The sequence below is a fragment of the Hippopotamus amphibius genome, chromosome X, assembly GCF_030028045.1.
Source record: "Hippopotamus amphibius kiboko isolate mHipAmp2 chromosome X, mHipAmp2.hap2, whole genome shotgun sequence".
NCBI classification, from domain to species: domain Eukaryota; kingdom Metazoa; phylum Chordata; class Mammalia; order Artiodactyla; family Hippopotamidae; genus Hippopotamus; species Hippopotamus amphibius.
Window position 1 is genome coordinate 20,735,211 of NC_080203.1, and position 26,622 is coordinate 20,761,832.

The 26,622-nt window shown below is 38.4% G+C and overlaps 2 protein-coding genes across 5 annotated transcripts in view; both read left to right on the forward strand.

Moving 5' to 3' along the window:
• Positions 1 to 7,237, forward strand: part of MBNL3 (muscleblind like splicing regulator 3) — a 243,423-nt gene extending 236,186 nt beyond the window's left edge. Inside the window, exon 7 of the mRNA XM_057717471.1 lies at positions 7,125 to 7,237. Coding sequence (XP_057573454.1) covers positions 7,125 to 7,138 — 14 coding nt within the window. The 3' untranslated portion in view covers positions 7,139 to 7,237. The remainder of the gene's footprint in view (positions 1 to 7,124) is intronic.
• A 2,592-nt stretch (positions 7,238 to 9,829) lies between these two features.
• On the forward strand, positions 9,830 to 25,719 carry RAP2C (RAP2C, member of RAS oncogene family). Of its 4 annotated transcripts, XM_057717475.1 has the most exons (5): positions 9,852 to 9,903; positions 10,605 to 11,354; positions 11,451 to 12,266; positions 14,720 to 15,033; positions 23,242 to 25,719. In XM_057717475.1, the coding sequence occupies exons 3-4, from the start codon at positions 11,994 to 11,996 to the stop codon at positions 14,996 to 14,998; spliced, it is 552 nt and encodes a 183-aa protein (XP_057573458.1). In that variant the 5' UTR covers positions 9,852 to 9,903; positions 10,605 to 11,354; positions 11,451 to 11,993; the 3' UTR covers positions 14,999 to 15,033; positions 23,242 to 25,719. The 4 variants fall into 4 exon arrangements, with proteins under 4 accessions (XP_057573460.1, XP_057573457.1, XP_057573456.1 ...); XM_057717477.1 differs by lacking the exon at positions 10,605 to 11,354 and having other exon boundaries at positions 9,830 to 9,903; XM_057717474.1 differs by lacking the exons at positions 11,451 to 12,266; positions 23,242 to 25,719 and having other exon boundaries at positions 9,832 to 9,903; positions 14,720 to 14,833.
• The last annotated feature ends 903 nt before the right edge of the window (positions 25,720 to 26,622 follow it).

Genomic DNA, 26,622 nt, shown 5'->3' on the forward strand with positions numbered 1-26,622 from the left:
AAGGAAGGCACCTGTGTGCGTCTTGGGAAAGAACTTTCCAGACAGATGACATAGCAAGTACAAAGGCTGGTGTCAAAGTGTAGCTATCATTTTGGAGCAGCCAGATTACACAGGTCCTTCTAGACAATTCTAAAGAACTTGACTTCACTCTGAGTGAAGTGAGAATCCACTGGAGGGTTTTGTAGCTGTAACAAGATCACTCTGGTTACTGTGTTGAAAAGACACTGAGTAGGGGGTAAGAACAGCAGCAGCAAGAACAGATAGGAGACTAGAACAATAACCCAGGAAAGTGTAAATGGTAGTTTGGACCAGATTCATTGCAGTGAAGGTGGTAAGAAGTATCACTGAGCAGGACCCTATGGGGACTTCCCTGGACATACTCTCCCCCATGTCCTCTGCTTTAGCTCCTCTCTAAAGTACCTAGATAACAGTATCTGATGCACATTTCCTTAGTTGTTTTACAGATGATAAACCCCCATCAAATAGAAGAAATTAACTACTTGATGACCACGAGCACGTAGCCCCCAGACCTACTGGTGCCTAAGGATTGATAATGTTAACCCTTGTGACACCACCCTGTTACCTCACCGTCAACCAATCAGAGATTTGTGCACGAGCTGATCACAAACCCTGGAACTCCCCTCCCTCACCTGGCTTTTTAAAAAAATGCTTTGCTAAAACCTACTGGGGAGTTTGGGTCTTTTAAGCCCTAACTGCCTGGACTCCTTGCTTGGCGCCCTGCAATAAATGCTGCACTTTTCTTTACCACAACCCGGTGTCAGCAGGTTGGCTTTAGTGAACATGGATGAGTGGACTCAAGTTTGGTTCAGTAACAGACGTGGTCAAATTTTGGATATATTATGAAGGTAATTCCTTCAGTGTCTCCACATGGATTAGATATGGCAGGAGAGAAGCAGAAGACTCAAGGACCACTGCAAAATTTGGCCTGAACAACTGGAAGCTGTAATTGCCACTTACTGAGATTTTGAAGGCCACCAAGGAGCACAAGTTTCTTTTTTCTTTCTTTCTCTTTTCTTTCTTTCTTTCTTTCTTTCTTTCTTTCTTTCTTTCTTTCTTTCTTTCTTTCTTTCTTTCTTTCTTTCTTTTTAGGAGAAGTGGTTGTCAAGTTTCAGTGTTGGACATGTTAAATCTGAGATGTCTGAATACATACAAGTACAGCTATAGAGTAAGGGTGAATCTAGAGCTGAGGGGAGTGGTCTGAACTGCATATGGAAATTTGGGAGTCTGCAGTAGAAAAGATGGCATTTAAAGCCCTGAGACTAAGTGCAAATTTACTAAAACCGTGATGAGTTTAGTTGTACTAGAACATAAAGGATGTGAATGTGGGGAATGTACTTGGAAGGTAAGCAGGTATGAGCAACTATACGCCAATAAAATGGACAACTTAGAAGAAATGGACACATTCTTAGAAAGGTACAACCTCCCAAGACTGAACCAGGAAGAAACAGAAAATATGAACAGACCAGTTACCAGTACTGAAATTGAATCAGTGATTAAAAAACTCACAACAAACAAAAGTCCAGGACCAGATGCCTTCACAGGTGAATTCTACCAAATATTTAGAGGAGAGTTAACACCTATCCTTCTGAAACTATTCCAAAAAATTGCAGAGGAAGGAATACTTCCAAACATTCTATGAGGCCATCATCACCCTGATACCAAAACCAAAGATACCACAAAAAAAGTACAGGCCAATATCACTGATGAGCATAGATGTAAAAATCTTCAACAAAATACTAGCAAACCAAATCTGACAATACATTAAAAGAATCATACACCATGATCAAGTAGGATTTATCCCAAGGATGCAAAGATTTTTCAGTGTCTGTAAATCAATCAGTGTGATACACCACATTAACAAATTGAAGAATAAAAACCATATGATCATCTCAGTAGATGCGGAAGGTAAGCAGGGACAAGATTATAGACGACATTATATTCTATGCATATGAATTTGTAGTTTATCTTGATAAGGAGTTGCTGAAATCAGCAGAAAGATGTACTTAGACTTGCTTCAAAACAAACTGGCTTCGCGACACTGGTGGAAGTGTGAAGGAAGGATTAGAGACATACACACTATTTAGGTTATTACAAAGTTTAGGAAAGAACTGACACACAAACATTTCTCAAATCTCTCTATACACCAGACCAGACATAGGATGGGACAACTGAGGCTCATCAAAGTGAACCTTTATGTTAATTTTGTTCATCTTGGCCACATGGGAAGAGCATTCAATGAGTTAATTGGCACTAGTGCTATGGTCAGCCTGGAAATTAGATTTCTCTTTGTGAAATAATTCATTATTTAGACTTTTAGGAACTGGTTCACCCTCACCTCAAAACTTTAATCCCTTAGCTTTCCAAGTGACACAAAATTGAGTTCCAGGCCATTCAAAGTTGAAGGTCAGACTAAGACTTACAATTTCTTGAGCCATAGTGATTCCCTCAGGTACCTCTCTTCCAGTGATGTCACAGTGACAAGGAAGTGGGTTGTGTCTTCTTTTCTAAAATCCAGGAAATGTATTTCATTTTTATTGTTATAAAAACTTTGAAAATAAAGAAAAAGAAAAAAAGTGGGAGTTTCTAATTTAATCTTTTGCTGACACCTAGTGCTAGAACTCTGCATATTCAACTAACTGCTCCAAATTTTAAAAAATTAACAGGATTTATACAGTGCCATGAGTTCAGCAATAACAACAATCTCTTTTGGCAAATAATATATACCGAAACATTATTTCTCATATTTATATGTCAACCTTTTAAAGCGTTCAGGCTTCAGTCCTTTTAAATGACTAAGCATTCAATGTTAAGGCAATGTCTTTCTAGTCTCAATTTTGGTTACCTGCTGGGGGAATTCCTGAGAACACACGAAAGCCCAAGTAGTTTAGAATTTTGCTTTCTGTAAGTTGTGAACACTTAGGATAAATTCCCCTTGGAAGTTGAGTCAGATGGGACTGGAATTCACAATGCTTTCATAACCATATTTTTCAACTATTGAAGAATCCTCAATTTCACATTAAGGGTTTATATTAAACAGCCAAAATTTAGCCCTGCATGTAACTATTATAAACTAACATTTGCAAAAAAGAATGAATTAGTAAATGGGGGAGGGGGAAATGACTTCATTTTTTCCCCAGCTTTACTGAGATATAATTAATATAGAACATTGTGTAAATTTAAGGTGTGCAATGGGATGATTCCATATATGTATATATTGTGAAATGATGACCACAATAAGGTTAGTTAACACATCCTTCACCTCACTTAGTTACCTTATTTGTGTGTATGCATGGTGAGAACTTATAAGACTTACTCTCTTAGCAACTTTCAAGTACACAATACAGTATTGTTAACTGTAGTCACCAGGCTGTGCATTCCATCCCCAGAACTTATTTGTCTTATAAATGGAAGTTTGAACCCTCTGACCACCTTCACCCATTTCCCTCATACTCTTGCCTCTGGCAAACACCAATTTACTCTCTGTTTCTGTGAGTTTGTGTTTTTTTTTAGATTCTACATATAGGTGAGATCATACCATATTTGTCTTTCTCTGTTTGACTTTTTTCACCTAGCATAATACCCTGTAAGTTTATCCATTATGCCACAAATGTGAGGATTTCCTTCATTTTTATGGCTGAGAAGAATTTTACTTTATATATAAAAATATGTATAAAAATATATAATATATAAAAATACTTACATATTTTATAAAATAAATATATTTTAATATATTTTATAAAATAATATATGTATATATATAAAATATCACATTTTGTTTATCCATTCATCTGTCAACAACAGACACTTAGATTGTTTCCATGTCTGGGCTATTGTAAATAATGCTGCAGTGAACATGGAGGTATAGATATCTCTTTGAGTCAGTGACTCCATTTCCTTTGAATATATACTCAGAAGTGGAATTGCTGGATCAGATGGTAATTCTGTTTTTAATTTCTTGAGGAAATTCCATATTATTTTCCCTAGTGGCTGCACAAATTTACATTTCCACCAGCAGTATACCAGGGTTCCCTTTTCTCCCCACCCTCACCAACACTTGTTACTTCTTGTTTTTTTGTTTTGTTTTGTTTTTGTAATATCCAAAAAATGACGTCTTATGGTACGCAATAATTTTCAGGAAACAGGCATTATTTGCATACATATAATTAAAAACAGGGTTTAAACTATTGTCTGGTAACTAAGTCATGTAGGCAGCAGAAGAATACAAGAGGACTACACTTGTGTTTGGAAGTGTTTTGGCTATAGAGGCAAGGCAAGAAATGAAAAATGTAAAGTTTGTAAAAATGAATGTACCAGGTCTCCGCTTGAATCTGCATCTGCTAGCTGTGTGATCTTAGATAAGTTACTCAACCTCCCTGAGCCTCAGTTGCCTCCTGTTTAAACTAGGGATAGTAGTACTCGCTGTGGGTTGCAGTGAGGATTGAAGTGTTCCACAAAGTTCCTGACACATAGCAAGTGCCCAGTAAACAGAAACTGCTATTTGTAATAACGGTATTAAAAATAATTAAACTTACTCCCTGCCTCCTCCCATCGGGTTGAACATGGTCCCGGGGCAAGAGAATGAGGTTCCCTGTTGTAAATCTCCAGGACGTTGTGGACGTAATTGTGACAACCTTAGCATCAACAGGAAGTGCTATAGACCCAAGGTGAAGTGGCCCCTGGCAGGTTATGGAAGCATGTTCTCAGAGAGGAAAGGAAATTAGTAGGAACTGTCAGCCTTGCTCAAGTTTAGAGAAACAGAAGGATAATCCCCAAATCTTTAACACTGTCTTACCACTCATTCACTGCTCTATACGCCAAAGAAACAGAACTGCTTGCTCTGAAACAAGGTGGTTAATACAGTGTAGGCTCTGAGGTCAGACTGACCTGAGTTTGAATTCAAGCTCTGCCACTGACAAACTGTGTGACTTTGTACAAGTTACTTAACTTCTCTGAGCCTTAATCTATTCATTGTAAACTTGGGAATAATAACAATGGCACTTACCTTTTAAAGCTATTGCAAGAATTAAATGAAATGTGTGTGAATCACTTTGCACAGTCTGGCATATAGTCTGTACTCAATAATCATCATCATTATATCATTAAGTCATCCAACTTGCCACTATGACAAATATGGCCTTGATGTTTGAACTAGCCTGGTAGTTTCAAATGAGTTGTAATTATCTGAGAGGCATGTCTTCCATGTCTTTAGCTTTCTAAAGTTCAAACCTGATCATAATCACCATTCATTAAACACCTATCACATGCCAGGCGTTTAGGTAATTTTTCTTACTTAATCTTCACAGCACCTAAATAAGGTAAATGCTATTTTTCCCTTTACACACGAGGAAAGGGAGACCCAAAGAAGGTTAAGTAACTTGTCCCAGGTCATATAAGTAGCACAGCCAATATGTGAACTTAGGCCTAGATTTTGAATCCTCTACTTTTGCTTAGTGCAGTCCTGATCAACCTTTGAAAAACCACCTTCCATGACTTCCTACAGCCTCCAGGGCAAGAGTCAGACCCCTCAGCATGCTACATAAGGCTTTTCTTTATCTGGGTGTGGCCCCTACTAACCCCTTTGGCCTCCATGCCTACAGCCCAATCACCGCCTCTAAAAATCCTTCCCTGATGCCTTTCAGGAGTCTTCCAGAGCACCCTGGCCATATCTCTATCATGGCACTTGCCATGCTATAATATAAATATTGATTTCATTGTCTGTGTTCCTCAAAGGGCCATGAACTCTTTAGGGCACTGTCTTATTCATCTTTCTATTTTCACTATTTCAACCAATGTGTGTTGAGTGAGTGAATGAGTGAATGAATGAATGAGTGTATAGATTAATGAATATTGAGCAGGGACGGTCCAAGTACAGTCCTATCACTTTTTAGAACAGTGGTGCTTAGAGTATGGTCCCTGGACCAGCAGCAGCAGGGTCACCTGGGAATTTAGAAGTGCAAATTACTGGCTCCACCCCAGAATCAGAAACCCTGAGGCTGAGACCGTCATCTATAATTTAAGAACACCTCCAGGTGATTCAGATGCACAGAAATGAAGAGTATGGTTATACAACAGATTAAAATTTTCAACAAACATGCAGGTATGAATAATAAAAAAGACTATGGTTATTAATGAAACTAATTCCTTACATTTATTTGGTTCGTAATAAGTTATAAAAGGCTTTCCTAAGTACTATCTTTGAAATTAAAAATGAAATGGAGAGGGAAAATGATTGAGTTCAGATCTGTTTTAGGTACATACCTATTTAGTAGACCCCTGAGTTCCAAGGAACTAACTCTCTGCTGTCACATCTGGAAAATAAGAGTTTTGTGTCTCCAGAGAAGTGTTTGCCTGGCCTTGCTGGCGTAGTGGTCTCTGTGGTAAGCAGCCCTTCCGGTGAAATCCCATTGGGTGAATGAGGATACCAGGTGGGCAAGGTTAAATGTGATTAAATACTAATTGGGGTTATAGGAAAGCTAACGCTATGGTGGGGAGGAGATGTTCTCAGGCTATGAGGGGTACATGTGTATTTTTAATACTTTATGCAGACATGAAGTTTAAGTAAGTAAAACAGCTTGCAAAATTATATGACCTCATTTTTAATTTAAAAATAATTTTTCATTCTCAGAAAAAAATTTGTGAATGGCACTAAAATATAATGGTCATTTTTTCTTTGGGTAGTGGGATGATCCTTAAAAAATTCTTTTTTCAAAATGTTTTTTGAAAATTTCAAAAAGCATTTTTTTATAATGAGAAAAAGATAAAGGTATAAAATTGGTTCTGTGTACCTGGAGGGGACTGACTTGCAGAACTAACAGCTGGTGTAGTTAGAGGCAGGATTTGAAGAAGAAGATTGGAATCTTAGAGGCTGGAAAGAACCCAGGACAATCTGACATCAAGGGGCCGCCCTAAAACACTGAAACAAGAACAGCCGATGTTCTGCTGAAGATTTCCATAGGCAAAGACCAAGAACACTACAGACTCCACTTTCTGCTAACTCAAAGGCAACTTCAAGCAAAAGAGAAGGCAAGAGCCTGGGACATGGATAGAACATGGCTTGGGTGGGGGTTTCTTTTGTTTATTTATTTTTTGTTTTCTCCCCCCAGGACCTGGAAGGTGAGAGGGCTCACTTGGAAGGTGAAAGTGAGGGAAAATTATCCAGAACAATTAATGGCTCCAGGGATCACAACAGAAGGAGGTATAAACAAGAAGGTAGAAATAAGAGAAGTGAACAACTAGTGCCTGGAGCAAACTGTTTAGCACTTTAAACTCCTGCCAAGCTAATTGCATAAAATGAGATTATGTACTTGTAACTTACATATACTGCATATAGTTTGTACCCTAAGATTTCTTCATGCTTCACTAAAAACCAGCTGTGTTCTTGAAAATGATTGCCCCAGCAATGGTTACTTTGGAGTGGAGGTTGATACAGAATTAAAGCAAAAGTTCTAAATCTCAAGGGCATGCTCTTGAAGTAACCCCCTCCCCCCTCTCCCAACTTTGAGCCTTGGCAGTGGAAAGTTATTATTTGTGTAGTTACATTTATTGAGCAGTTAGTGTTTGGAAGGCTAAGTGCTTTGAATGGATTGACTCATTTATTCTTCAAAGGAGCCTTATGAGTTAGATACTGCTATTATGCCCAACTTTACAAATAAGGGAATCGAGATCTAGCTGGCAAAGGGCAATGTTAGGACTGCCTGACTTTGACGCCCAAATTTCTTCTGTAACACTAGCTTGCATTCGTTAGTCCTGAAAATACCCTAAAGCAAGTAACAACAGTTATAAAATACTACAATTAGTATGCCTAGGGTGACGTTATAAAGACACAGATACGTTTCTGTGTTGGTCATACTGCGTTCGTAGGAAATGTGAATTACTGTGATCTTTTTGAAGGACAATTTGGTAATATTTATGAGAAGAATTTTAATGTAAGTATCCTGTTTCCATTATTGAGCTACTGGAAATTCACCCTAAAGATTAACTGGCAAAGAACATGTGCAAGATGTTCAGTGCAAAGAACTAGAAGCAACCAGTGTCCTTTAATAGGAAACTGGTTAACTAATTCATGGTTCAGCCATTTAGAAAAATGAAGTAGGTCTATATATTCTGAAATGGAAAAATCACCAAGATATAGTAAGTGAAAAAAGCAAGGTGCAGAATGGTGTGTATCCTAAGGTTACTTTTGCAGTAATTTAAAAAATACACATAGAAGGTGGATTGATAGATGTACTCGCATATAAATTTTTTTTTCCCTGAAAGGAAACATAAAAAGTCTTTAACAATAAATACCTTTGAAAACAGTAACTGAGTTATTATTTTTGTGCCATTTGCAGATACTTGGGCTTTTAAAGTTTTGTTTTCTTCTCCATGTTCACTGATTTTTTCCTTTTAGAAAAACACTTTATTAAATCTTTAAAGTAAAAACCCAATAGCTAAGCATTTATTGAAGGTTCATAATGAACAAGGGACTGTACTAAGCCTTTTACATATAGTTCATTATGTTCTGACCTTAAAAGATGAACTCCATTTTCTAGGTGAGGCTTTCGAGGCTCAGACAGGTGAAATCAGGTCCCACAACTTGAGGTCCCACAGCTAGGAAGTGAGGGAGCTGCTTTTGAAATGCCTGTCCCCCTCAATTCAGGGAACTTGGCTCTCAACTGCCAGGCTGTGTTCTTCTAATTGGTCTTTATATTCTCATTGCCTAATAAAAGTAAACTGGCGAACAACTGGAGTCTAATGAGATGATATATGTGAAAATACTCTTCTAAGTATAGAGATGTTTGGGGCGGACAGGATGAGCAGGAAGAGGGAGTTTAAATTGGGCAGACTTGTCCACTGACCCCTAGACAGTCAGGATATTGGTGTTTTGAGGAAAGGATGATCACCAAATGTTTTCTCCTTTAAAAATTATAATATTATATGTATTCCCTTTTCCCCCAGTAATACCTGATCACTGTTTTAAAATTAAAATGATATGGAGACATGAAAGTCCGTTCATAATATCCCTCACTGATAATGACAGTTTCAGATATTAATGGCTATATAACTATATATTGCACACACTTCCACACATTTTACATAAATGGGAGCAACTATGTATTTGTTCAACATATTGCTTTTTTTTTTCATCCTTACTATATATCTTGGTCATCTTTTCATATCAGCACTTAAAAATCTACTTTTCTCTTTTTAATAGCTGCACAGTATCCTATTTTGTGAATGTGTGTGTGTACACACATTATTTTTTAAATCATCTATTGAAGGACATTTAAATTACTTCCAATTGTTTACCTTCTTAGACACTGCCGCAAAAGTTTAGAAGGATCTTCAGACTGTGTGACATTTGTCAATTCTGCAGTCAATGAGAGTGACGCAATGGACTCTGTACTGAGGGGAGGAGTATGTTTCCCCGTGTGGAGAAACAAAGAATTTTCTCCAAAATACTCTGGCCAACATATTCACAGATACTAGAGTTGCCAACAGGTGGGACCACCTCAACAAGAAGGGCACCCTGTTTTGACAGTTTAGTAACAGCAGAGACTTGCTACAATTGCTCAGCACTGATTGCGGGATCAGAAGAGGAATTTTCAGACTCAGTTACAAGCAGGGCTAGTGCAGGACTGTGGATTCCCCCCAGACAGTCTGGAGACAGCTAGACAGGGAGATGGGCAGCAGAGCTCCAAATCAGGCAACAGCACGTGTGGAAGGAGCAGTGACCTATGAGGAGGCTCATAATTCATAGACCAAACCTCTTCCAGCAGAGGGCAGTGCCTCAGATATCAGGCGGGACTCAGGCCAGCTGGAGCCAGAGCCGGGGACTTCGCGGGACAGATTACACCAGCCCTAGGCTAAGGAGAAATTGAACTAAACTGTCCTTTGGATACTGTAAGTGACATTGGAGAGTACTGAGGGAGAGACACAGTGGGACTTCACACTACTGTAATTTGCTTAATGTCTAATGTCTAACAATTTGGGTTTGGTAATAAATTCCTATTTATACAGTTAGGCCATTAGGGCTTGCAAGTAAGGGGATTTGGGGTCAATTTGACTGGCCACCGACTCTTTCAGGTTTACTGGGTGCATGCCTGAATCAAAAAGGGAATGACGCCTAAAATATAACCTAGGCTTCTGACCCTGGGGCTCTGTGGATCTGACGCAAAGTTTAGAAGGAAAGATATGTAAGAAGTAACAATTTTATCTAAAAATAGAAACTTAAGTGTGTTTAACCCTAGAGTCCTTTGCTTTTGAATTTCAAAGACTATTAAGGATGGCCGTTAAAACAAACAAACTTGGAAGAGCCAGCCATGCAAATTGCTGTGCCTGCAGATAATGAAAAGATTAAAAGAAGTTAGTCTGGCCTAAACAATTTCCAATCAACTCTTCCCTGCTGCGTAGCGGCTGGAATCAAAAAAGGGGCAGAGCTGAGTTAGAGTACCGTAAATCTACTGCTAATCCTGCTGTTTTTCGAGCCTGGTAATAAGAAAGAAAGGAGTGACTTTGGCATTTGCTGGTGGAGACAAGGCATATTTGCCCGATGATAAAAGTACCGTGTGTGTGTGTGTGGTGTGTGTTTAATTATTTGTCAGGCACGGCTAAACACCACAGAGGAAATCATAACCATTAGCGAATCCGAACGCTAGTTTGCACGCGTTTCTTCGAAAAATATCAAGTGGAAGGAATACCAGCAAAGAGAATCAACTTTCTTGGCTGTTTTATTTTCCCTGCCGCTTCCAGTCCGGGGATGTTTGGCGTTCTTCGGGTGATTAGAACCGCCACGAGCGGATCGAGTCCTCAGGCCGGGCTTGGTGCCTCTGAGACGCGGAGGGGCTTCCGCGAGGTCGGGGTGGGACTGTCCGCAGCATCAGCAGCAGGAACAGCAGCAGCGGGCGGCTGGGCGGAAAAAGGAAGGACGCTGGAGGTTCTGGGACAGGCCCTCTGCCAAGGCCGTAGCCCCGACCCAAAACCGTCCCGGGGCGTCTTGCCCAGCAGGGCGCGGCCCCAGCGCCACCCGGCTCGCCCCGGGGAGGTGGGACTTTCCCCACCGGAAGTGATCCCGTCCAGTCTCGGGGAACTGGGGCACCTCAACCAGTGTGTCAGGGAAACCCTTCCGGGTGTGTGTTGCGGGGGGGGGGGGGGGGTGAGATTAAAAAAAAAAAAAAAAGAGGTGGGTTCGCCTGGAGTCCCAGCGGCCGCCGCCGCCGCCGGACGGCCCCCGCCCCTTCCCGCTCTGCGAGCCGCAGCGCAGGGGCGGCGGTGTGAGACGGAGGAGCCGGCCGATGGCCATGGCCTTGGCGTGACAGAGCCTCCCGGACGGCCGGGCGGGTGCGGACGGCAGGGTAAGCGGCGGCGGCGGCCGAGTCCGGGTGGGAGCCGGGGGAGGCGGCCGGCCGGGGGTTCGGCGGGTAACCCGCGCCCTCTCGCCCCCATCACAGGCCAGACGACGCCCGCGGGAGCCGCGGCCCAGAGACCCGCCCGGGTGGCAGCGACTGGAACGGAGCCCACAGGCCCGGGCCGCCTCGGCGGCGCGAGCAGGAAGCGGGGTCCCTGGGCCCCTTTGTGTGCAGGGCGGGGGAGGGGTGCGGGGCAGCCCCCGGCCGCGGGCTCCTCGGACGCCCGCATTCCCGCGGGGGCCCCCGTGCGTCCTGCGGCGCCCACCCCTTCCCTCCGGGGGGTGCGTTTCGCCTCCCCCTCTTCTCCGGGCTGCTCCGGGCTCGCCCTCTCCCCACGCCCCCTGCCTGGGCTTCAGTTCCTATAGGAAGGGCATTACCATCCCATCCCCACCCACCCCGACACTTCGCTCTTTCCCCTCCCCCTCCTTTAACTTCCTCTTCTTCCCCCGTCGGGCCCTGGGCTGCTCTGCACTCTCCTCCCGGGTTCGCAGATTTCCGCCCACCTTCCGCCTCCCCAAGCAGCGCCGCAACGAGCGGGGTGTTATTTTTCCCTCCCTCTGGTAGGAGTTGGTGAAGGTGAGACTCATGAGGGAATACAAGGTAGTGGTGTTAGGGAGCGGAGGGGTTGGCAAATCTGCCCTGACTGTGCAGTTTGTCACTGGGACTTTCATTGAGAAATATGACCCCACCATTGAAGATTTCTACCGCAAAGAGATCGAAGTGGACTCTTCCCCCTCCGTGCTGGAAATTCTGGACACCGCAGGAACTGAACAGTTTGCCTCCATGAGAGATCTCTACATCAAAAACGGCCAAGGTTTCATCCTGGTTTATAGTCTGGTTAATCAACAGTCTTTTCAGGTAACCAAACCAAGTCTTGTAATTTGTTAGAAGGGGGTGTGGTAATCCTACATTTACTTCTGGTTTGCTTGCACCGTGCGTAAATGACTGTGTTTTGCTTTTGAAAGTTAGACATGGCGCATTTTTGAGGTTTCTCCTGGCACAGAAAAGTATCGAGTTGTTTCTGTAGAAAGGATTAAAGTCGCAACCGTCGGCAAATGTTTTAAAGTTATTTTTAAGTGAAAGAGAAGTGAAAAAGAAATGTCAGCTTCTGTATATTTAGCCTTCTGAAGTTGCTGGTTCAAGTCAACAAGTCTTGGTTAATGTACTCAACAAAACATTTAAAAGATAATCTCGGGCAAATAGAGCACTTTGGAAGGAAAATTATTTGGAGGCGATTATCTGTTGCACAGATAACTCTGCGTCCTCTCTGTTCTCGCCCAAGTCTCTCAACCAGATTTATAAATCTTAGGGCTGCAAGATGTACTCAAGACCTGACTTCTAGGCATTTTACTTAACTTGGGGCATGTGAAGGGAAGTTACTAATTGAAAAGATTAGTACCTGGAATTAATAACGAACAAAAATCTAGAATGACTCTCTTTTTTTGCAGTTTAACCAAATTGTTTCTGATAACATTGCCTATATTTATAGAAAATATGTGAAACTAGGAACATGTGCAAATTTCTAACCCCTGGCTGGGTGGCTGAACTGGAGGTGGTCCAGTTTCTTCGCAAAATCTGTCGTGTCCTTCACTGGGAGACAGACTGGAGGTTTAACATTATTTTAAGAGATGCAATAAATGTTGCTATTTATTCCTTGAAAATAAATAACCTCGTATTGACCCATTATATTGACCTCCATTGATTTAGGAAATGGATATTTTTTTTTCTGCATTTAAAGGTATGCACTTAATGATGCTTACTCAAGAGACATTAAGTGCTTTAGCCAAGCGAATGTGCTAATTTCACTTTTCTTAGTATTTTAACTTGAAGTATTATAGTGAACTTTTCCAGTAACCAGATATAGGAACTTCAGGATTTTTTTTTTCTTTTAAAGATAATAAGTTCTGGGTAAATGAATCAAAGTTATTGTGACCAAACTAAAGTTCATTTTATGTAGCATTAAATTCCAAAGCACTACTATTATAAAAGCATTTTTCTCCAGAAAGTACCGGTGTGCTAAAGGTGCTATTTGACAGGCGTTTTCTTTCTAAAGGATCCTCAGGACATTTGTTATTCTATTAGCTGACTCTCTTGAGGCTGGCAGTCTTCTAAAGGGTTTTTCATAAGATATCCATTATAGCTACTTCTTTTATACACATAAATAGGCAGTGAAAAGCTGCCATTATTTCAATGGAGACTTAAACTCTTTTAAGCCCAAATACCATAAATTTGGATTCTCAGCTGAACTTGTGTTTCCATAAGGACACAGGGAAAAGGAGCTTAACCTAGAAGACTGAATTGATACGCGATCAAACAAAATTGTTGCAGACATCAAATAACTGTATGTTTCTGTAAATTTTCACAGTCCCTTGTTTTTCCTTCATCCTGCATGTGAATACTGTGTACTGTAACTATTCGGATTAAACACGTGTTATATTTAAGCCAAACCTTTTGTTACAAAAAAAATCCAAAAAACTGTAATGTTATATATAGCATTAAGTCAATACTACCCCCCCCCAAAGTTGACCCTCCTAGAGAATTGTTATGGCTCTTATATTTTGTGATTAATTGTAATTACTTATCAAAAGTAATACACGCAGGAGAAAACTCAAGTTGTAAACCCGAACATAGGCAAAGGAAAGTTTGATTTTTTTCCGGAAAGTTTTTTTTCCTGCCCAGGCTCTCTCCTGCATTGTCCCTCCCAGGAGCTGCTCACTAGTGTATAGTAATTTCTAACATTGAAGTGTATTTTAAGGATAAAGGCATACTGTTACATTTAAAATGAAACATTGAAGCATGTCAATCTGTTTTTAACTTTGGTCTTCTAGGCACAAGGCAGTGTTTTTGTTCCCACCTAAAACACTTTCTCTCAAGTGCTTTTGCTGAATAACTAGGAATGCATAGATGCTGCAATCCTGTGCTAGGATAACAGGTGTTACCAGGAGTGATGACAAGCCGGCGGGTTTAAGGACATAGCCACTCTTTTGTATGAATAGATTCATCATATTTGGGAATTTGCTTTTTAAATCGGTATCGACTAAGGGAAAGAAATGACTAAATGAGTCCTAAAGTTACTGTGCAACCTACATTTTATATTCTTGACAGAAATCCAGCAGGTGGGGTCTGTGGAGATTATCTAGTTCCTACTTCAATGGAGAAAATGGTATTTTCTCCATTTGGGTGTGTGGTTTTATTTTGGATTCAGCTTTCTCTACTCACTGAAGGATGACTTCTTGCGGTAGTGCAATATTTCTTTTACGGTTATGCAAACAGCATAAATTTTTTCTTTCTCTTTGTGATTGTTTACATAGGATATCAAGCCGATGAGAGATCAGATTGTCAGAGTGAAGAGATATGAAAAAGTCCCACTGATCCTAGTAGGAAATAAAGTGGATCTGGAACCAGAAAGAGAGGTTATGTCTTCAGAAGGCAGAGCTCTGGCTCAAGAATGGGGCTGTCCTTTCATGGAGACATCAGCAAAAAGTAAATCAATGGTGGATGAACTTTTTGCTGAGATCGTCAGGCAAATGAACTATTCTTCCCTGCCCGAGAAGCAAGATCAGTGTTGTACAACTTGCGTCGTCCAGTAAAAAAAGATAACCTCAGTCATGGCCATACCGAGCAGGTTAGTTGTTGATGCAACCTTATGTTTTTGATCAAGTATAACAAAAAGCTGGGTGATATTAATACACATTGTGCTACCTTAAATTTCTTTATTTTTAAAATGACATTTCCCTTAGCACAAAATAGTCAACATTCAATGTAAAAAATCGAAAAACAAAATACAGATAAGTAAAATTAAGGTAAGAAATTGTCTGTATTCCCATTACCAAGATTTGTTTTTTTAAAGTGAGTTACTATTCCTCTCTCTCTGATTGGTAACATTCCTTTGGGGTGGGGTGAGTTAAAGGATAATACACCTTTTCCCTGTTTTGGTGATTTAGCATCCAAAATGCATGGAAGAGCAGTCAGTAATAATTTGAGATTAGTTTTGTGTTTTCTATGCTTTTCTATCCCGGGCTGGAAAGCTGCTTTAATTGAAATCATCAATTTACTAATCACCCAAGTGCTAGATTTAACAGGATGATTATTTAATCAAGTTCATCTGTACCTTGCACTGGACGGACTTAAGTGATCTCTGATAATAACAAATTATAGTGCCACAATGTACCTTGACTTCATTATGAATATATGGTCCAGATGAGAATCTGGTAAATCATCTGCCATGTGTTTAGAACAGATAATCCCAAGCCCAGGAAACATTTGTGTTCAGTTTAACAAATAATGGAGTTAATAAGAATGATAGCAAAATCCTCAAACCTTTCATAACTTAATAAAGGTTTTTTTTAAACGAATGAGTTTTTGGAAAAGTAAGGTTATATGAAACTTACTGAGCATTTAAAATGAGATTACTTTATTCATATCGTGATCTTTTAATCTAGATTGTAATTGGGCAGATAGTCTCACTTAGACAATAATACTTAGATAATAAGATAAGACAACCAATATCCCGGATGACTGAGAAACCACAGAAAATGCCAGACCAGCCTGACAATATCAGGAATGGAATTGATTGTTTTGAGCCAAGACTGACCTCAAGTCTAAGAGGCAGTGTTGCAAATGGCAACAGTCATTTCAGATCACAGAGGTGATTCCTAATCAAAGGTCTGGCTTTATATGTGCTCCCTGGAGAAAAGACTAACGGTCCCTAATTTATCTTTTCAGACAAGAGCTCCTGTCAGCTAGTGTCATCTTTGAAAATGAAGGATGACAACAGTACTTTATTCAAAATGCTTTCACTCATCAGCTTTTGAGCATACCAGAATGTGATGAAAACACATTTATTGTCTTATACCTAGCTCCATCTGTTATCATATAGTGTCACTGTGCAGACTGTAGCCCAGCATATGTTTTGTTGATAGCATCACACTTGCAATATAGTTTTTTGAGGCAGAAACAGGCCTGTGTAGGTGATTGAGTCCAGTGTTCTTGTTTCCACAATGTCTCTTCTTAAATTGTAAGCCAGCTTCAAGTTTGAACAAGTTCTGTCTGGTGTTGCACCTTTACCATTATGTTCTACTTCTCTATCTGACACTTTTAACCAGGCAAATGTCATAAGTGTATGCATTTTAGCTTTATCATCTTTATAAAAAATTAACCAGCAAAATGTTCCTAAATTTTTTCCATCATTAATGTAGACAGCTATAGGAAGGAAACAATAAGATTGGTCTCATACATGTAGAAGGCCACTGTCTTAGGTCGGCAAATGGGTAATGTCTAAAGCTATTATTAAAGCTTTCTTATTCTGTTTCATTTTGCAGCTTTAGTGATCTAAATTAATTTTAATCTCTTTGGCTTCCTACAAGAATGGTTAAATGGACTTTTTAACATCTCAAGAAAACTATGTTTATATTTTTTGTTAACTAAGGTACAAAAACAGAAAGTATTGATACCAGTAATTGCTCATTTTTATAATAATGGGTTAAGTTGCCTGTGTAGCTTTGTTTGGTTTTTAAAAGTAGAATATACAATTGGAGATGTGAGCCTTGAAATGAAATATCTAAACAGCTGGATTTCTGAAAATGTTATAGTGCATCCCCTGACCAAGATCTTTTAGAACAAAGCACACTATATGTAGTGGGGTTTTTTTTGTTTTTTGTTTTGTTTTTGTTTTTGTTTTTTTGCTATCAAATCAGCTTGAACTGATGTGGACAGGTATCTGTAATCGGAGGTCCATAAAGTTTGTGGTTGTGCTAACTTACTATTTATTAAAAAAAAAAATAGGTGATGGATTCTGAGTCCTGTAGCTTGAGTCCTAGAGCTCTGAAGACTACCAGTCCCAGATCTAGACTGAAGATCAGACTTTGACAAGTAAAGGTGATTTGAGAAATGTTTGTCCTTAATATGTAGAAGAGTACCTTGTCCAAGTTAGAGATAGTAAGACTTAAAAAAGTCAGAAGGACTGTGATTGTTGTAAATTGATTTCTCTTAATTGAAAGGGAAAATTTATTAATACCCTAAGAATTACTTCTGATAATTCCTCACATTTATTTCTTACCACCCTTCAATTTGAGTCACCAGTCTCTTGCCCAACACCTGTTTATCTGCATGGCTCTCAGGATTGTTTCCTCACCTTTCACCCTCCCACTGGCAGTAATCTTCGTGTAAGTTTGGAAGCAATGCCAGGTTCCTTATGAGCTGCTTTCATGGCTGGTTTCCTTACTGACCTGAGGAGCCTGCCATCAAGTGCTTTGAAGGACTTCATTTACTGTAGTGCAGCAGAAGTATAACAGAAACCCAGGTCAGTGTTGCAGCCCTGTCTTGGTTTTATTAACTGTATCATAGCTCCTCTATATTGGTATAAATAGTTGTCATTTGGCTGTTGTGATATACTGTTGTTGAGAATGATGAATGTTTTGTTAATAATCTCATAGCACTATAAAAGAAGTAAATCACAGTGCTGTGGGGGTTCAGGGAAAGGAGAGACCACTTTCAGTTAGGGCAGGTCTTTCAACATTCAGGGCTTTTTGTTGTAGGGACCCTCCTGTGCATTGCAGGATGTTTAGCTGCAGCCCTAGCCTCTGTCTACTAGATGCCAGGAGCCTTCCCCCTCCCCTCTGTTGTGATGAACAGTAGTATTTCCAGACTGGGGGTGGGGGCGGGCAAAATTGCCCCTGGATAAGAACCACTGATTTAGAGGAACTGGGGAGCAGTAGCATTTGAGTCAGACCTTGAAGAATGGGTAGGATTTGACTGGATGGGGGAGGGGTGGAGATGATTTCCAAACAGAGGGATTGCCTCAAAGAAACAATATCCTGAAAATATTCTGTTAATTCCCTGAAAGGTGGGGAGTACAGTAAAATTTTTCCTTAAATGTGACCATTTGGTAAATACTCTTTTGACAAATAGAGTTTTTTTAAAGATTATTTTTTCAAGGATTCCTGTATCTCAGTCCAGTATTGACAGAAGTTATTTTAAAAAAGCAGAAATGAAAAAAGGTGTTCTTTTTTTTTTTTTTAAAAGGTGTTCTTCACTACAGTTTGAAGATTTCCTGCAGGATTTTATCCTATTTTTCTCTGTGTGTTATGAACGGGTTCTCCACGAGAGTAAGTGGTGGATAAGAGTACCAAACACCAGGAATCAAACTGAAAGAACAAAGATCATTATTTATGTCAGCCTCAGTTCATTATATATGTCAGCCCGAAGAAAAAGGGAGATTCTTGATTCAAGACTAGCACATCATTTCACGTGGCAGCAGAATGCCCGGGATGTTAACAAAGGCTCCTGAAAGGCTGAACCATCTATGAATGTCATTTTAGTCTAGCTGGCCTTACTATTTCTAAACACAGTGGAATTGATTAGCATTTTCAGTTTTTTTTAATAAATATGTGGAATTAGAATTGTTTCTCATCTTTTTTCCAGCTTTTAATTAGATATGATATGCTGGGGATTTAGCAGATGTGAGGGGAAATCATGAAAATTAAATCACATTGTGTACTTTAAAATGCTGGCATTTTTATATCCAAGTTAAATATTAATCATATCAGTAAAACACCAGGGTGGAATTCTGTTGCTGAAGTTACAGTTTAGATACTTACTTCCCCCCCGCCCCCCCGCCCTACCTTGCATATCACTTTGGAGAAAATAGCTTATTATAAATGCTTGTTTGTCATCCAGTTCACATAGTGAGCCAAAATGGAGCCTGTGACAGGGCGGCGCTGAATGGAAGAGGACACATACCTTAGGGTAGTGTATACCATATAGACTTGCAGTGAACCTGGGGTTAAAGGGGAGAACAGAGTTGCCTTGTCCTTTCTGCCCCCTAATTCTCCCAGATCTTCACTGACCCCCACAAGGTTCATGATTTGGAACTGTTCAGAGTGGATAGGTGCCTAGTTAGACCTGCTCTGGGTGTGGAGGTGTCTGGTGATTAGAATGACTCTTTGCATATCTGTTCCTGCTTTAATGGCTTCATTTTAACCTCAAGATTAGGCTTTTATTGCAGAATGAAATGCATTTGAGCCATTCACTTTTACTCTATTACCTCTCTAGCTTAGAATGAACCATCAGTAGAATTAACAAAAGTTGCATCATGGAGTTGGAGAATTGCCACTGAGGAAGCATTCTAGCCATACTTCAGGAAAGATTCTCCTCGTGGGATTACTTCTCAGTGGAATTCTAAAATTCAGAAGATAGTGTCACCAATAAAAACTTAAATCCTGTCAGCTGTTGGAAAAACTTATCCTACTAAAAACATACTCCCAAATTCCTTTGATTAGCCATAGTCTTAGGAATATCGGATTCAGAAAAAGCAATTTTAGAGTTGAAGAGGGCAGTCCCCTACCTGATTTAATTCAAAGCTAGCAGCTGGGATCAGATCATTGGGCTCAACTGCTGCTTGTTATCAGTGGGCATGGTTCTACTATTTGAGATCTCAGGATTGAATTCATATTAATTTATACCTAGAGATTTTAGGTCTAGGACATAAGAAAAATTGCTTTTCCTTTGTACCGTGGGTTTACCGTAAACTTTTAGGGTACACGTTCTCCTTAAAGCACGGTTCCCCTTGCATCTGAGGATTCTATGCCGTAAGTTCAGCTTCTGCTATCTATGTTTAATGGGTGACAGATGAGCACTTTTAATGACCCTAGTTCTCTCACTCCACCTCCCAATAAGCTTCATGAGTGTTATGCAAATTACAATGGAGAAACAAACAAGATATTTAACAAAAACATAAACTCTATCAACAGAATTCTAGCCTAGTGCTTTGCTAATATAACTAATATTTAACTTGGATATGAAAATGCCAAGTGAAAAATGTGAGGCACATTTTGTTTTTTAAAAAGTTCCTTTGGTTAAGTCCCCAGAATATCATGTCTAAAACTGGAAAAAATTAAAATCGATTGTGATTGCACATTTATATTTGCTAAAAAGAATGGTAGTAAATACCATTGTATTTAGAAATGCTAAATCCAGCTAAGCTAGAAAGACATTCATAAACTGCTAAGCCTTTTAGGAGCTTTTGTTAATATCCCAGGCATTCTGCTGCCACGTGAAATGATGTGCTAGTCTTGAATCAAGAGTCTCCCTTTTTCTTCCTGCTGACATAAATAATGATCTTTGTTCTTTCAGTTCTGTGTTTGGTACTCTCGTGTACCAATTTACCCCACTTGGGAGACCCTATTTCATAATTTCTTGAGCAAAAGGTTTGGACTGTTGTTTGGGATTTTTTTTTTTTTACTCTTTCATAACAAAATCTAATTAGAAAAAAAGTGGAAAAGTGAAACCAGTTAAGCAAGAATTTGAGCAGAAGCTTCTAGAGTTCAGATTTGTTGGGTGTCTTGCTGGAAACTTGAGAGTGAGGACAAGGATCACTTGTGTTTTATCTCACAAGCAGCGAGTTATACTTTTGCAGTGTGTCTGGATGTGATATCCTGGGAGTTAAAAAGTATGACTTTGACCAGCTGCCCTTAAAGTTTCTGGAATGCTTTTTAAATGAATGAGAGTTGTTAGTACACTGAAATTTTTGCTTTCACAGTGTGGAGCAGTAACATTTACATTTTGCATTCTGTGAACTTCTAATCTGAGAGAGATTGTCCTTTTTGCTTAATGCAAGCTTTTGCCTCAGGATTTATTGCTGCAGAGAATTAAAATTTATTACTGTCTTGAAAAGTAGTTGGTATTAATACTTTGTTTAATGGTACGCCTCATATTAATATTGTTGAATCTGACCGGGGATTTATCTATGTCTCTTGATTTCACTGGAGTATTGTCATCCTGTGGAATGTGGATAGACCAAATGTTAACCAGGTTTTTAGACAGTGGGAAATAATGCATATATCACCTTTTATTTAATGTAGATTATGGTTAATAAGCTGGTTTGTATTCTTAGTGTTTATTTTGGCTAGAAATAATTACTACTTCCTCAATTTGATTTCAGAGAATGCCTGAGCTATTCCAAGTCTTCCCTATTTAAGAGCCATTCATATTTGAAAATCCCAAACTCTTTATAATTGCTTATTTTAAAAAATATGGATTAAAATTTATAATCAACTTATTAATTCATATTAATTGAGAAAAGTCTAGTCTGAATTACTGAAAAGTCCTCACAATGAATTGCATATATAGTGAAATACTGTTGTGTTCAAATAAGTATAAACATTTGTGAGGCTAAAAAATAAAAATATAAACGTCTTTAATTTGGATGTCAAAGACATAATCCTGGTCTTCTAGAAATTTATAATATAATTGAGAAATGAAAAATTATCTGACATGTGACATATAAGGGACTTTCACATAGTACCTTATGTGATATTTACCACAACCCTGTCAGGAAAGAATTTTTATCCTTATTTTTTTTTTAATTAATTTATTGGCTGCGTTGGATCTTTGCTGCTGCACACGGGCTTTCTCTAGTTGCTGCGAGCGGGGGCTACTCTTCATTGCGGTGCACAGGCTCCTCATTGTCGTGGCTTCTCTTGTTGCAGAGCACAGACCCTAGGCGTGTGGGCTTCAATAGTTGCGGCACATGGGCTCAATAGTTGTGGCTCATGGACTCCAGAGCACAGGATCAATAGTTGTGGCACATGGGCTTAGTTGCTCCACGGCATGTGGAATCTTCCCAGAGCAGGGCTCGAACCCGTGTCCCCTGCATTGGCAGGCGGATTCCCAACCACTGCGCCACCTAGGAAGTCCTATCCTTATTTTAATGATGAGGAAACTGGACTTGCCCAAACTTAAATAACTAATGTCCTAATTAACAACTTCCTTTAATGCAAAAAAATTTTAAGTGGAAGAAAAAATTTCTTTAATAATTTCTAAAGAGGCAAACTTTTGTTCTATTTTTCCTACTGTTTAGGTGGCAGAATTTCAGTAATAATCAGCGGAGAGACGTTCTTTAATCATTTTTATGATATAGCTGCTAATAAAGAGTTCTCTCAGGTTCTTTGAGCACTAATAGAAGTGTAGCTGTCAAATGAAATTAAAATTACACATGTATAAACATTGGTAGAGCCCTAAGATGATCTTAAGTTGGTTTCACTTGGCATTGTTTCATAGTTGCTAGTCTACTCTTTGTTTCTGACTTTAACAATTTTTATCTTTTACACTAAAAATATAATTCCACTTGGTGATCCCGCACAGTTAAAAGACATTGTGTCTGAATAATAGATTCCACCCCCCCCCCCGCCGGTATTAATTAGGAGGGCGGAAGTCTACAATTGTAAGAGCAGAGACTGAGAAATCTCAATCATAGGAGGAGTTTTTATGGTTGGGAGGATGTACGGAAGAGGGCAGACCAGAGTGGGAAATTTGAACTACTGCTGTCACCTAGCACCCAAGCTGGGGTACCTTGTAGGTACCTAATAGCTAGCTCTTGATTGAATTATATTTTCTCATTTTAAATTCTCAAAAAAACCCTAAATTTTGAAGTTTTGCGAATTGTCGTTAGTTCATAATCAGTATGCATTTAATTCTAATACTGTTTCCCATTAAAAATATGAAGAGGTCAAATTCAAAGAAGTAACATTTGCCGCTTTTATGCTGTAAGATCTTTTAAGCATGTAAGAATATTTTTAATATTGTATACTTTATAAAATATAATATTTAAAAAAATAAAAGTTACACACAGTGTATTATATCCAGTGCATCATTATAGTGTTGCTAAAATTTACTGACTCTTTTGGACCACAGAAAATTACTTTTACTTAAATTTATGGGGAACACAGTGATTCTGATACCACTTGCATGTGTATAGAGATCTGTTGTCAGTGTTTTCATTTTAAACTGTAATCGATATTTCTACATTTTTATGACATTTTTATCTTAATTGCAGATAAAACTCAGAGGAAATTTGCACAGATGCTGCTTTGGAGAACTTTACAACCTGGGTTGCAGAACTGAGCCTTGGTAAACCTGTCTCTATTACAGCATGTTGCCATACATCTAATTAAGTGCATAAGGTCTTTGGCCTTCAAGATCCATGGACCTTAAACAGGAATGCTTAGCACGTTTACCATATGTTTAAAATCTGTTCTTTATCAATCAGTCCTTTTGTAGCTTTCTAAGTTCTTATGGATGGCTAATATGCAAGAATTAATTTTTAATATTTTAATTGATTTCTTTAATCAGTTTCTCAACTTGTATTTATTAAATACTCAAACTCAGTATTACCTACTCAATGCCTTTTAAAAGAAAGTTATAATGGAGAAAAAATTGAGCCTTAAACAAATGGTTACTTCTGTATATTACCTCGCGCCAGTGCTTCATTCTATTTGTAAAATCTTTCTCCTTTAAATGGTTGGTTAGTACTTTGAGACTTTGTTTACGTGTGGCAGTGTTGTAAAAAAGAAACTAAAGATCACATTTTACCTGTATGGATGAAATATCCCTTTTCTTCAAGTGCAGTTTGTGATGTGTTTTTGTAATTAACATGTTCTGAAAGTTATAATTGATATTTGAAATTGTAGAGCATTTAGCTGAAGAGTTAAGCATTTGATTCCATTAGGTTTTCACATGTGTTAATCTCATTTACAGCATCAAATTGCAGCAGTAACATTTTCCTTTCTGTGAAGTTCTAAATTTAGTTATGACCTACTTAGCAATGCCTTTGAAAAGGGATATTGTATCCATGGTAAATTAATTGTATACCTAAACAGAGATAGCTCAGCTTTGCCTGTCAGGCTTGTAATTGACATCTAGTAGACTTCTGCACATGTAAAATTAAATTCAAATAAAATCATATACACTTTCTAGTTTTTAATATTTGTCTTTCTGAATAATAGTTTAAAGCAATATTTGTTAAAGTTTTCTTGCACTATCACAATTGCTTTTTAGTTATTTCTCAAGAAGCATGTTCGTAGTAGAGACAAAAATCTGTGTAACAGGAGGGAGGATAGCACCAAGTCTCTGGGTGGTTTTTGTTTTTGTTTTTTTGCAAATGTGCTTCTAATAGCCATTGCCTTCCATGTTTACCTAATCAGCACATTTTGTCTGAATACTTGAACATTTTAACAGTAACACAGGTATAGAAACAGAAAGAAAACTTATAAAGAGTAATCTCGTGGTTCAGTTTTAACATCATGACAACAAGCGCTTTTTCTAGCAGTGATTTTAAAATTTTGTAAGTTTGACAGTATTTTGTTGTTGGGTTTTTATTTCATTTTAGTTGTGTGCTTTTAATTTGCAGAAGTTAGTAACTGCAGCTCACCTACTGCACCAAAGTTCTCGATCTTAGGAGCCCAGCTTTAGTCATTTGAACATGCTTCTAAATAAAACAAAAAAACCAAAACTATACCTTCGATCTATAATAATAGCTCAATAACTTTGTCAAGGAAAGCTCTAATATATGCAGTGATAGTTTTTGGAAGGGTGTGGCAATTTTAAATTTATATTGTGTGTAATGTTCAAATAAAGTGATATCTACATTCATGTGATTTATTGGTCAGCATGACCATGAATATTGCGTAGAAATTAATTAAACTTTGATTTCCTTTTTTAAAATCGTGTTGCATTTGATTCCTGATCAAATTCCCTCTTGATCTTAGATTTTGAATTTTATGGTGAGATTGTAAGGGTGGAGGCAATTGAAACTTTGTTTCTTATTTATAAACTGCTTGAAATGAATACCTAATTTAAGTTTGCACTTTAATACCAAACTTAAAACCAAACACTGAATTCAAAGTAGGTTAAGTGATTGTGGTTCATCTTTATTAGCTTTGTGAAATTCTAAAGGAATCAAATAATTCATGATGATTTAAATTTTCTGCAGATGGATTTTTTAAGTATAGTGTTTCTTTCCTATGGATAGTTCTCATTCTCTCGCTCTCTCTCTCTCTCGCTCTGTCACTGACCTCAGCAGCAATTTTAACTTGAATTCACTTAGGATCACAGGAATCAGGGGAAAATGATTTAAAGGTGGTTTCTCCAGCACATTTTAAGAAAAGGGACCAAAAGTTATTTTAGCTTCCTCAATAGATTGCATGTCAAGTTGCTTATTAGGATAATAAATTAATATTAAATGCAATATATGTCTCGTCTTTACTATGGCATCTGTTTAGGAGTTGTTCAAATCACTGCAGTAGGGCTCTGCAAATAAAATCATGTAACCTATTATCACGGATCTAATGTACTGTAACTTTATCAGTGAAAGGTAAAAAATCTCAAATAACAAGTACAAACATTGAACAATTACCTATAAAGATTTGTAAAAGTAAAATTTTTCCAATAGATTTCATTCTTGTCATTTTGTAAGACAACCCTGCAGTCCACCTGTTTGTAACTTTTTTAATAAAATAGACATCTGTATTATTGAGGTTGGTTTCTTGAATTATTTGGTGTATTACTCCTTGTTATTTGCTAACTTGTAAATCTCATAACTCAGTCATTACTTTTTATCAAAATGATAATGCATATTGCAGTACATGTTTAAACAAGTTAAACGTTCACTTGTGTGCTTAGTCACCATTCTGGCATATATGGGAAAAACTGAGATATATCCTAAAATGTAATATTTAATCAATTGAATAACTTATAAATAAATTAGAAATTAGAAATAATGAGTAAAAAAGACTAACATATATGACGTCCCATGTGGAGAAAGTGGCCCAGCTACAAATCTTTTGGCTGGGAATTGTCTGTATGTAGGAGATTTCAGACAGTATTAAGCAATATAATTAAATTCTGAAATCATGAATTAAGAAAATTCAATACCATTATCACTGTTTTATCCAGTGAAAGGTTTTGCCAGTCATTTTAATTCACTGCTTAACTCAATATTTTTAAATTGTCGAACTGAATAGATGTTTTAATCTCAATGTTCTTTAAAGCCACAGTGTTTTCTTTGAAGTTGAACAGTTCTGTCTGTCCAAATATATTATGAACTGGATTTTTTTAATTGTAAAAATGGGCAGATTTATATACCTGTGTCATAACATACAGAAAATATTTTGTTGTATATTACCATCGATTATCAGTCTTTAGTTGGGCTCTAAATACCCCCATATATGCCGTACTAGATGCTGCCCTTCAAGTCCAAAAGCCCTTTTCTACAAGGAAGGCTCTCCTGACTTCAGAGCCCTCCCCCCTTTTTTTTTCCACTGAAGGAGTAGCATCCCTCACCCAACAAGGTCAACATTTTTTACCAAGTGAATAACAGAGAGAGAGGATGAGAGGGATGGATAGGGGAAATGCCTGATGAGCCATATCAGTAGGGTAC

Coding starts and splice junctions, on each gene's coding strand:
- RAP2C (XM_057717473.1), top strand. CDS start 10,760: ATGTTTGGCGTTCTTCGGGTGATTAGAACCGCCACGAGCGGATCGAGT. Junction 11,355..11,450: donor GGGCGGGTGCGGACGGCAGG/GTAAGCGGCGGC, acceptor CCCCCATCACAG/GCCAGACGACGCCCGCGGGA.